This window comes from Phyllostomus hastatus, unplaced genomic scaffold, assembly GCF_019186645.2.
Source record: "Phyllostomus hastatus isolate PE091 unplaced genomic scaffold, TTU_PhHast_1.1 phas_contig_58, whole genome shotgun sequence".
Lineage (NCBI taxonomy): Eukaryota > Metazoa > Chordata > Mammalia > Chiroptera > Phyllostomidae > Phyllostomus > Phyllostomus hastatus.
In genome coordinates this window covers 56,157,127-56,170,279 of record NW_025333916.1, presented here as the reverse complement: position 1 = coordinate 56,170,279, position 13,153 = coordinate 56,157,127, and the positions used below count along the sequence as shown (strand labels likewise).

The following is a 13,153-nucleotide window of genomic DNA, read 5'->3' as shown; positions in this document are numbered from 1 at the left end:
ATGTACTTAAGGGCAGAGTTATGATGTTTGTTGGTGAAGAGATTTATTGTGCTCATCTTTCAACTTTTCGGCATGGTTAAATTTTTTGTAATATAAAGTTGAAAAAGTGTTTTACATGTTACCTTTCACATACCCTAAATTCCCATATATATATTTGCCTCATTCTGGATTCTTTTCTGTCCTATATACCCATCCATTTGCTCCTTACCACAATAAATTTTCCTATTTATAATAATTTTTATATCGGAGTGGGGCTAATCACTGAGTTACATTTTTAGTTCAGGTGTCTGAGAATTTCCAAGAAATGATACAATATTGAACAGGCCCCCAAACTACATTTCTCCTTTGATTTTGTGAATTCAATGTATTTTTCTGAAAAAGCTGGTTTTATTTTGTTAAAAAACAATAGTATTTAGAATAAAAACCTATGTTCTTTCCTACACATACTGATGTATATGTGGACATTTCCATAAGCAACAAATGTGTCCCCCTATTAATTATATTTAAAATGTTCCTTGTAACTATGTGTGCCATAATGTACTATTTCACTAGTATTAGAATCTACACATACGTACATACTTGTGTTTAGCACTCCCATTAAATTTTATAATTTTGAAGGTATCCACTCCAAATGTGTGATCTGCCTACTAGTTTTTCTTTGTGTTAATGTATGAAACAGTTTCAACCTAGTAATGTCATTCGCTGACTTTGGGAAGACAGAAGTTGCCTGTCTTGAGAGATGACTAAGTTAAAAGCTTATAGTTAGAAAGTTTATAAATGAAGTTTTGACTTCAGGTTTAATAAAAAATAAAAATATACGTAGAAACTAATGCCTGACTGCAAATGATAAAAATTTGCTGTTAATGATGGGAGACAAAAACACAGATATTTGTTGTATTATATTTCACACTTTTTAAAATTTCCCCCATAAAGTACATTTATTTATAAATTTATAAATAAATTTATATTAATAATAAATCATTTAGTAGCCATTTAAAGCATCCCAAGCAAAATGTAACCTTAAAAATCAACTATCAACATTTGCCTTCAACTGAGAACTAGTAACCTAATCCCAGAAATTTTTACATCTAAGATTAATTTTCTTCTATTTATACTGTATCTACTTTATAGTAAAATCTTCATACTATATATATTTACCAATTAAAATGTAATTTCTTTTGACTTAGTGCCACCGTAGGAAGAAAGCACAATTAAAAAGCAGTTCCTTATTTCAGAACTAGATAGTCAGTTGTATAGAAACCTAATCCAAAGAGTCAAAATCACACTGATACTTTTACCTGCCAAATGATAAATGTAACATGTTTTTTAAATAACTTAAGCCATGTCTTAAAAGAAATGTTTGTTGACAAGTATACAGTATAGTATTTTACCTTGTGTTTTAAAAATTCTAAAAGAAAGAAATGAATTTGCTTAGAATACTAGGTATTCCCTTTAAGTAAACAACCAACTTTCTTACCTTGCTGCATCTGTGGATGTGTCGTATAACTTGATGGATGGGAGTATGGCATGTATCCTGCAGGGCTTTGTGGGGCATATGGACTAGGCACTGGGCTATTTTGTTGTGGCATAAATCTGTTCCCAGAGCTTGTCTGTGGTGGCACAAACCGGCTAAAAGGCAAAATCAAAATAAATATTAGGAAATAAAATAAATAGGCTATTCCTTAAAATTTCACTGCCATAAAATTCTACAAATTCTAATTTATTTAAATTAAAATCTACGTAAACAGAAAAAATCTGAAAAAGTCAGATATATAAAATCATTCACAAATCATAATCTAAGAGTTACACTAAACGGTTTATAAAAACTGGGATAATTCATCTATTTTACTTGCAGGGAAGTATCCATCTGTTTAAGTTATATAAAACCATGTTGCCCAAATTCTACTCTATACATTTTCTTATCTCAAACACACTGGTTATATTAACACATTCTTCTGTCTGTATGAAATGAAATTAAGTTACTAAAATGATAGATACTTCAATCCATACATTGGAGCATTTACACATATAAGGTAAATGTTCACACGGGTTACTATTTAAGACTAAAGTAAGCACTGTCACTTCTTAACTACATATAATTCACCATTACCTATATGTACGTACACTCTGTATATTCACAAGTATATGAACCACAGAAAAGAACACTTAATCAAATAATAAATGTATTACCTGGAGGGGCTATGTGAGATAGTGGTTTGTTGATAATTGGAAGATGCAGGACTACTGTGCATGGAATTCTGAGAAAGTTTATATTGAGACATCATCATTCCTAAAAACCACACACAAAAATGGTAAACATATTAATTTCTTTTGTTTTTTTTCAATTATTTAAATCAACTGTTCTTTCATAAACATTCAAAAGCTCTGTTTTTTGTTTTTTTTAACCTGTTTGAAGAGCAAAATGCAGAAACTGTAAAGTTCAAGTTCAACCAATTTGATTAAAATATCCTTTTACTACATAACTAATCTAGGAGCAGATATAGAGATCAAAATTTTTAAAAAATTTTACTTGCTTTCTTTAAAGTCCTAACATTTAGACTTATAAAAGAACTTTCAGAACTTGCTTTACCCCCGATCAAGTACTACTCACTCTTCCTTCTATAGTAGGCCTCTGCGTGGTTTTCAATTAAGTGGAATACTTTATTACATACATCTCGCATCTTTAGGAGCTTTATTTCACAATACTATTCATTTCATTGTGATTCAAAAGTAGTTTTCTTTTTTTAAATCATTATTTTTTACTTCAGACCTATGTTTTTTAAAAGTTCTTTATTTAGGGGCCAAAAGTTTAAGCAGCTGCAACCCATCTGAAAGTCTTTTTATGCAAAATAGAATGCTCCTATTCTTTCTTCCACAATAATTCTTTGCAAAATATTAAGGATTAAATAAATATTTGATTCATGAGAGAAAATCTGGGGGTAGATTTCAGATTCTCACATTTCTTTTTCAAGCTACACATTGTTCCCTCAACTGTTATACAGATGGCATTTTGTTATATAGGAGATAAGAAAAATTCATTTATTTAGGCATTTTAAAATCAAAGATAAAACCTATGATTAACCCTGAACTTTCCTATGATATGCATAAGCCAATCTTTTTGGGAACTTCAAGCATCATATTATATTCCCAAATTTCATATTCTGCTATTGACATGAAAAGTGCCTTTCACCAGAAACATTCGAACAGAAAACTACATGATCATTTGCCAAGAATACTACAGGAGGGATTCTAGCTCTCTGATAGCAGTTGAATGAGATGAGGGCTCAAAATCACCTCAAAGTTACCAGTAATACTAACGTGTTTTCCTTTGCATACAGTCTAAATTTCAACTTTTGAGCTTTCTATTCCAACTCAAGTTCAATACTAAATTATGTCTTCCATAGCTTAATAATTAAATTACTATGAATATTGTTAATGAACTTTTTAAAACAGAGATGGCAATATTCCATAAGGTGGGAGCTTAAAAAAATCCTGAATTAACAGTCATCACTGGGACAAGCTGGAATTACTAGTTTGAAAGCAATAATTTTATACATAAAAGAAACAATGAAATTCTCATAGTTCTTTCTGATTATCTCAAAATTACAAAGAAGTATAAATAAAATGATTTGTGTATTACTAAAATTTCTCCATGCAACTCACATTTACACTTAAAAGAATCACCTTTTAAAATTTTAAAGTCGATTATCACTTGAAAAATGGTTAGAAAAAAATCACAACATGCTATTAAGTTTTAAATGCTAGTTTATGTTTTTACAAAGTAGGATAAAGGACAACTGTAATAGAATAACAATAAAAAATAAAAAATGAATCTAACAACATTTTGGATTAAACTATATGTGTAGTACAGAACACAAAATATGTGACTGAAAGGTAAATTACTCTACTAAAAACTTTTTTAGTACAGTGATTTACTACCCAAATTAAATGTTTAAAAAATACAAGTTACCAAAATGTAGTATAAATAGCTTTGGAAGACTTCCTTTATCCAATCACTTATTCACATTATCCTATACTACATACTCCTAACCTATCAGTCTATCTTCAATCCAACAATCTCCCCATATTGTCTTTCATTCCAACCTTCTTTCAAAACAAGTATAATTCTTGTTTCCCTTTCAAAATTCAGATGTCTCCTATTACTGCAATCTAGCTTATTAGTTCTAGTGAAGACATAGTCTTGCCCTGAATCTGCTTAAAGGTGGGTTGGGCAGAGGTGATTCTCTTTTGAGTAATGAATAGTAAAACATGCAATTGTTTTAAAAAAACAATCCACATACAATTCACAAAATCAACAACAAAAAATATTATTAAAAAACAACACAAAACTGGGAGATGGAATGAGGAGCTTCATGGAGGTGTTTCCAATAAATCTGGCAATATTTTTAATATGATTAATCAATGCAGTAAATTAAACCTTCAGAAGTTGTCCTCTATTTTAATCTTGAGAGCCTTGCAAAGGATTCGGGCTTGAAAAATTCAGTAAGCTTTAGGTTGAACAATGCTCCTAACTCATAGATGCTCCTACACCACACAAAAATGCTACCTTTGTTGGACACCGTATTTCTATGACTTTTATAATACATATTATGAGTAAGTTTATCCTTAATAATTTATTATAAACCCATTTTTCTATTGCTACGGCAACAGAAGCAATAACCCATTTACTTATTATATAGCCATAAATGTAGTCACCATCAATAACGAAACTAATATCTGATATAATTATTTATACATGTACTGCATGTTAAAAAGCTCTGCAAATATTCTTATTGTTTGATTAATGAAAACACTTCTTCCATATCAATTATATAATTTTTTAAAATTGAAAAATTCCTAAAGCTCTTTGATTGAGTAAACTAACACATTCTGAAATATCTAACAAAATACACTTTAAACTTTGCCTGATTTTCAAAAAATTTAGTTTCATATCAAACTGTAAATACAAAAAAATAAACTGCAAATATATTAGTATCCATTTAGTTTCATTCCTGTTCTTGGCTCGATTCAGGGTATCAATGCAGTATTCATATATGATAGGTTAGCTTGTTAAAGGAGACCCTTCAATTTAATTAATACATGTTAAACAAGTTCTGATATGAATTCATATAAATATTATACAAAATTCAATTATTGTAAATCTCACCACTTTGTACATATTTGTTCTGCATACTTTTCTCCCTGAAAACATTAGGACTCCTTGCCAGGACGGCCTGCAACAAGACTGGTATGTCGCCTTCTGGATCATCACTGCCAAGATTATCTTTCAATTCTCTGACATTGAAAAAATAAATATCAAAAATTAAAACAGTGATTGGTTAAGAATCTCCTACTCTACATTAGATAGTAATTCACCAGTAAATTTCAGAAAAGGCTGAGGCAGAGAAACAAGAAGACATGGTATAAAAACAAATCATACAAGTGTGTTTAACAATTTGATGGATTTTCAAAGGTGCTATCCTAGAAGAAACAGACTTATGAAAAACAACAGGAGAATTTTTCCAAGAACAACTTTTCCCCCCATTTTATTTTAAACACACACAAAAAAAGCCCAAAACATATTTTATGATACTATGAGCTTATTTAAGAATGTTCACATCAGTGTCAAAGTAGAAAGCAGAGCCTACTCTAAATTATTCAAAATAATAGAAGGGTACAGAAGTGATAATTATGCATAGAAGCTGATGTTTGGGCTTGGAATATATTTTCTCCTTTACATCTGAATATGAGAATGTCCTTTGAATGAAATACTAATGCCACATTAGTTAAGATGAGACCCAGAGGTTATGTAATTTACCATCTTATATTTTTCCTTGAATAAAGTCATGAGGAAGAAAAAAATCCAAAGAAAGTGGTTAAGAATAGTCACATTTTTTTAAGAGAGAGAGAGAGGAAGTGAAAGAGAGGGGAGGGAGGGGAGAGGGATGGGAAGGAAGTGGGAAAGATGGGGGGAAGGGAGAGAAAAACAATGATCAATTTGTTCCACTTGTTTATGCAACTGCATTCATTGGCTGATTCTTGTATGTGCCCTGACTGGGGACTGAACCTGTGGCCTTGGCAGATAAGGACAATGTTCTAAGCTACATGGCCAGGGCCATAGTCACAATTTCCAATAAACCTGAGAGTAAGAAGTAAATTAAATTCATAACTATAGAAGATCAATGATAAAATTAAATACAGGCAGTACTTAAAATGTACATACTACATGTCACTGTTCAACTCAATAAATATAAGAAAGACTTATAAAGATGGTGTCCAATGATAAGATTCAATTTCTGAATGAAACCTTAAAGTAACTCTCCATACTATAAATCATAACTGTGTATGTACCATTCTGTTAATCTCTTAAAATGTTTGATAAAAACTGTTAAGCTTGCATGGGCATAACAAATGATGCAATATTTAGACATTATTGAATTTCTGGAGTGACAAAATATTAGTATTATACTTCCTTTTGATTTTAACTAATATCTCAGTTTTCCCATCAGCAAATTCACATTCAGTATTTCACATCAGCCATCAGCATTATAAATGGCTCAAAAGTATGTACTGCATCTAATGGCAGGGACTTCTCCATTATAATGAGTCTTCCTCATTTCTGTAAATAATGAATATTTAAATCTAAAAAAAATTAAATGATAGGAAGACACATGAGTACTACTGTATAGTGGAATGTAGAGAGACAGGGTGAGAGATCTAACTTTTTAAAAAATAATTTAGGATTACTTTGTGCTGTTAAGATATTGTATGTACTTCTTTTGCAGTAAAAAAGTAAAAAATTAAAAAGTATACTTATGTGCAAAAAATTTATAAATAAACTATATAATTTAGGTTTATATCTGTAGTAGCCTTCCATGGAGTTAAGTCTTTTGAGTTGTTTTATACTTCCCATGAATAGCATGTCCAAATAAAGCTAGCAGCAGCACCATCCCTAATGGCTGGGAATTCTAACCACTCTAACTAAATACCAGGAAAAAGAAAGATACCTTCAAGACCTCTGCACAGATCCATCATGATGGATATCTCAAGATTATTCCAAAACTATCGAAAAAAATCTTCACAGAACATGAGTCAAAACTGTTGTCTCAAAGTAACTATAGCCTATTTAAATCTCATTAATATTTCATCCCAGGAGGCCATATTCTCACTTGGATATTAATATACTTTAAAAATAAACCACACATCTAATTTTTTTGAAATAAAAAGTAAAACCAGGAATACTGATTCTCTTTGTAAGAACGAAACTTTTTACTTTATTTTATATTGTACTTACATGTGATCTGTTGATACCTGGTTGAGGCTATGGACAAGCTGTGAAACCAAATTTTCATCCCTACAGGCCAAAAGGCAATTCACCTCTTCTGCTATTCGTGCATTAAAAAGGAGGCTCTTTGTAGTTGTAGCAGGTAAAGGGGATGGAAGAGGCAGCTGGTTCAGGACTATTTGAAATAAAATCAGATTATTAGAAATTGAGTGACTGTAGTAAGTCTCTTAGTGCTTTATATGTTTTGGAATTAAAAATAAGTTACCAATATCAATTAACTCTACAAAACTTCCAAATCATCACTCAGACCACAATAGATTATACTACTCTTTGAGAATAAAACTCAGTTCCCTTCATATTCATATTGATTTTTCATGTCTTAAGTTTTTATTAATTTAATAAATAAAATTAATGGCCAAAAAGGTAAGGCTAAAACTAAGTAACTTCCAAAAATTGAGACTACATTAGTTAATCTCATTTATTTTTGCTTATAAGATTCATCAGAATCACTAATACACTCACTTAAATAAATAATACCTGACTCTCCACCAGACAGACAAGTACCATGTTTCTTAAAAACTGAAGTATATACAAACATATATAGCTCACTTTAGCAGGAAAAGATTCATAGAATAGGACTCTGGAGGAAAAATATCTAAGGTTTTTTGCTTTAAGTTATAAATTCCTAAATAGTTCTCGCCTTTCTTCACTCTATTCTAAACAGAAAACAAAAGAACACATAGTAAATGTTTTACAGTAGTTTAAATTCAACTATTTAATGTCTCTTCACAAAATGTAAATTTGATCATTTGCCTAAAGTAAAAGTTAAGAAAGTTAACTAAAATGTCTTTGGTTTTGGTTTAATTTCTAATCCCCTACAAATATTACTATTGTGCTACTCAGCCCCAATTGGTAATAAGTTTTTTATTAATAAAAGTCCTGGAAACAAATTACTACTTGCAGAGACAATGGGAGGACAAATAAAAAGAAACCCCTGGTACTGTATCTGATTTTGCACTCCTATAGGTTATAGGAGTTCATGCTTCACCTATCTTAACGATGTGATAAAACTAAACACAGTTTTAAAAGTGTTCTTACCTCAGTTATCCTAACCTTACCAGCTACTTGTTATCTCAGACTACATAAATTAGCTTGCTACTTTCCAAACCTCAAAGCTATGGTCATCTATTTTACCCCTGCAAGAACCAAGTGTAAATTCACAGAAAAATACTATTTGGGGAATATTGAACATAAATAAAAACATTTCTTGAGGTTATTTTCTCATAGCTCCTTTATTTTAAAGCCCTAAGTCCTGCATAATGCCACCCACAAAAAAAGTATACCATCTCTTCACCTTCTATTCTCCTCTTACATTTTTTTCTTTTTATGTATTCAAGTAGGATGACATAGGGACTAATATTGTGGGTAGCTTTTTGCACCATTATGGACAAAGAATTAGAGTTGCCCACCAAAAGAGTAAGTCCCTAAAAAAAAAGGTGTTACACTATGTAAATCTCAAAAGACTGACAGTATTCTTTTAAACTTAACTGTTCAGAGTAAAATAGGCTGTTGATATCTATGACAAACTCCAACAGATATTGAACATAACATCCAAAATAACTATCACCAAGAAATTAGATTGTTCGGCTGTCAAATTTTCTTCTTTGAAGGGCAGTTTCAGTTAATTTCTATAAATGCTTTTTAAAAAGTCTATTATTAGTTTCTATATGCAAACCAATGCTATTTCGTTTTGATTTGTCTTAATGTTTGATCTCATTTTATTTGGTCCTTACTTTTGCACTTATTCTTTTATCACATAAAACCACAAACACACACTACCATTTATTTAATGGGTCCTTAGGATGAAACACAAAGTAAGGTCTTACCTACTGGTAGCTGACTAGACTAGTTTTGTTACTTTCGCACGCATGCCAATGAATCAAAGGAAATAATGATGTCTCTCTTTCAAAATATAAACTCTTAAAATTTTTGTTATTTTGTTACAAACAATTTATGCTACATTTCTCTATAATCATTTTAACACACAGTGGAACATAACTTATATAAATTAACCAAACTTACGGTCTGTGAGACTAGCAATCCCCGCAAGAGTAGTGATGGGGACATGGGGCATATCCCCATTCATCCTGAAGTTCTAGAATGGTGTTGCCTATAAAAGTACTTAGTTCAGGTGCCAGCTGTCATTACTTCCCATTTCCCAAACACTGCAATGAAAAAGATACAATTATTTGTAATATGTCAAATACCTTACTATTAAGGAAAGGCTTCTAAAAAGTTTTTTCTGCTTTTCTTCTATGTTCAATCTTTGTAACAATAATAGCCAACATTCATAAACTACTTAGTGTATGTCAGGCACTGCAAAGTGCTTTGCATATATTAACTCATTTAGTTCTCACAACAAAGTAAGGTAAGTACCATTATTTTTTGCCTTTTACGAGAAAATTAATTTACAGGGAATTTAAAGTAACATGTGGAGCAAAGATTAGAACCAAAGCAATCTGGCCCAAGAGTATGTGTTACCAGAAGGCTGTATTACTAGATAGGGATACTCAATTTTGACAAGCATTATAATTCTCTTCCACATCACAAACACATTAAAATCTAGCTTCAACTTGCCTTTCTAGCTTTGTCTCTCATTACTTTCCTACATAAATCATCCTCTCCAATTAAGCTGATCAAATGCTTTTGAATCTACCCTGTGTTTCTGCATTGTTTATTTCCTAATACATCACCCTACCAAGGTGGGTCATTTACACTTTAGTCCAATTTCTGTAATTTTTCAAGATCCACAGCAAGCTTCCGCTATTTCATGAAACCCCATACAAATTCAGCTAAAAGCCATGCTATCTTAAATCCATCCTGAACTTAACGTATTTACTGCATAACATTTTTTGTAAATAATTATACACTCCTTTGTGACTTTTTTTGAAACATGTTTCATTCTTGGATAATTACTTAATGTTCATGTGCTTATCATCCCATCACTGTATGATTCTTATCAATCAATCACATAACATAAAATCATATACAGAGCAGAGAAAGGCTTGAGTTGCTAAAAGGTTAATGTTCCATACGATGATTTAATTGACTTAGATATTCAGTTTTTATCATGATGTATATTGATGTGTGTATATAGACATTTTATAAAATTCCTGAACATCTTTTCCATTAATATGTCCAATGTTCCCAAACTTTTTAAAAACTCATTGTTCAAGTACAGTTTTCTCCCTTTTACTCCCAACCTAGCCCATCCATCTAACCCTCCCCACCTCCCTCCCATTATCACCCACCCCTAGTTTTTGTCCATGTGTCCTTTAAATTTGTTCCTGTAAATCCTTCCCATTTCCTCTGAAATTCCCTCTTCTCTCCCCTCTGTTCACTGTCAGCCTGTCCTCTATTTAAGTGTCCTTGGTTGTATTTTTGCTTGTTTCTTTGTTTTGTTGTTTAGGTTCCTGTTAAAGGTGAGATCATATGATATTTGTCTTTCACTGCCTGGCTTGTTTTGCTTAGCATAATGCTTTTCCAGCTCCATCCACGCTGTTGCAAAGGGTAGGAACTCCTTCTTTCTTTCTGCTGCATAGAATTCCATTGTGTAAATGGACCATAGTTTTTTGATCCATTCATTTACTGATGGGCATCTAGGTTGCTTCCAGCACCTAGCTATTGTAAATTGTGCTTGTATGAACATTGGGGTGCAGAGGTTCTTTTGAACTGGTGTTTTAGTATTCTTAGGATCTAGTCCCAGCAGTGGAATTGCAGGGTCAAAAGGAAGATCCATTTTTAGTTTTCTGAGGAAGTTCCATACTGCTTTCCATAGTGGTTATACCAGCAATGTTCCCAAACTTTTATCATCTTAATTTCAATATGTGACTTTGGAACATTTATCTTTTCTTAAACAGTACTTGTATAAGAACTTTTTTTTTAAAAAATAAAGACATTTTAATAAGTGCACATTTATCAAAATATGCCTGAATTAAATGACTATAAACTAATCAGTAAATAGAGATTCCTGTCACATCAACTAAAACATAATGCTAAAATAAAAAGCTGAATTGTAATTTGCAGTTTAAATGTTCCCTTTTTTTTGAGGTTGTACTTTCTGTCAGTCACTTTTGAGAGAACCTCTAAGCTTCTGGGGTTGTAAACTTCAAAACAGTGAAATAACACTGCTAACTCCACTTACTTATACATTTTAATAGAACTTCGAAAGTAAGCTTAAAACTAGAGGTCTACAGGTAGTTAAAATCAAGAATTTTCTTTTTCCTCAAACACTTTTATTATAAATATAAGATATGATGACAAACGTTCACAGAACATGAGAGTGGTTAAACAGAGCTGCAAAGTCAGCACCCACAGAACCACCATTCAGAAGGCGAGGACCGCAGTCCCTTCTAGAGGTAACAACTATCCCGTCTTTTTGGTAATTATTTTTTCTTTTATAATTGAATGACCTTTATATGTAAACTTTTTCTAGCAGCTGGTCAAAGAAAAAATACTGCTTTCCTTTGATGAATGACTGACATAAAATATGCTAGTAGAAGCCCAGTGAAAGGAAATGGGACAGTAAATAGTAAAGATTTCCTTGGCTATCTTACATTGTCCTTTTGTTTCACTGTGGACTTTACACTTTGTAGTTATTGGTTGTTTAACCATCACTAAAGAAACTTTAAAGAAACACTACATATTTAGCAATTGCATCATGCACTAAAAAATAAAATCAGAATGTAAAACCTGAGAGAGGTCACCAAAATACAATAAGTTTTTTCTAAGTAAGGCTAATAAGAAAGTTCCAGTTTATGCTTAGTAATTGGTAGAAAAAAATTGTTGAAAGAAAATTATATGCAGAATAGCACAAAAACATCTTGTTACAACACATGACTCACTGTTGTACATGTAAATTGCCATATACAAGCAGATTAAGTAACAAGTGACTATGCTTAATTTTTTAATTCAGATGATTGGAAGCCATAGAGAACATATGCAAGAGGGTTCTATCATAGGCTACTCAACTTTATTCTGTTTTCCTAAATCCCAGGTGATATCTAAAGCAGACCCAACCCTAGGCTGGAGATTTTTAGACTAATAATTTACATTTAGTTACCACATATGAATTAAAAGATTAATAAACTTAAACCATAAGACAACTGTGCTTTTCTTAGTAACGTAACAGTATCTTTCAAATACTCTGCTGTCAGCTCAAAACTGGGAGAAAGGAAGGGAAGCAACAATGTTTGTTTGATTTAAAATGCTTTAAGTATGGACTGAGTAGATGACACAAATCTTTAGATTTCATACTGAGCTATGCTGTTTTCATTGGAATCCAAGATTTTGAAGAACAGCAGAAGACTCTGGTAGAAGTGGACTTACAATTTTTGCTAAAAGGCACAGATTTGGAAAAATATGAGTAAACCGTGGAAATATTACTACCTTATGCTGGAAGGTGACCAGGGTCCATCAAAAACCAGCATTCCTAGAATTCTAAAAATGAATATACACATCCCTAACTAATTAGACATGACATTTCTGGCTCTGTATCAGGTAATGTTTGGTCTACCTGGCTCTGTGAAAGTACACTTTGATGAAACTGCTGAAACTAAAGCTGAAAGTCATTATCTCTGGGGAATAATGTGTCCAGAATGAAATGGTAACCAAATGGGAAAGAAGATTATGAGTGCTTTAGAACTGTCCGTTAAGGCAGTTTTTTACTTAAAATCTGTGAATGGTGACCGATTAGTGGATTATATAATAAATTTAGAGGGTTGAGATCGACGCTGAGAATGATGAAAGGAATAAAAAAAATATAAGGGTACACTGCACACTGCTTTGTGAGTCGAGGTAAAAATGTCT

The 13,153-nt window shown here is 31.8% G+C and overlaps 1 protein-coding gene across 3 annotated transcripts in view; it reads right to left on the bottom strand.

Moving 5' to 3' along the window:
* Positions 1 to 13,153, bottom strand: part of NIPBL (NIPBL cohesin loading factor) — a 187,243-nt gene that overhangs the window by 98,780 nt on the left and 75,310 nt on the right. For all 3 annotated transcript variants that reach the window (XM_045848349.1, XM_045848348.1, XM_045848350.1), the window contains exons 2-6: positions 9,368 to 9,510; positions 7,295 to 7,460; positions 5,168 to 5,295; positions 2,191 to 2,290; positions 1,478 to 1,629 (exon numbers count right to left, since the gene is read on the bottom strand). In XM_045848349.1, coding sequence (XP_045704305.1) covers positions 1,478 to 1,629; positions 2,191 to 2,290; positions 5,168 to 5,295; positions 7,295 to 7,460; positions 9,368 to 9,431 — 610 coding nt within the window. In that variant the 5' untranslated portion in view covers positions 9,432 to 9,510. The remainder of the gene's footprint in view (positions 1 to 1,477; positions 1,630 to 2,190; positions 2,291 to 5,167; positions 5,296 to 7,294; positions 7,461 to 9,367; positions 9,511 to 13,153) is intronic.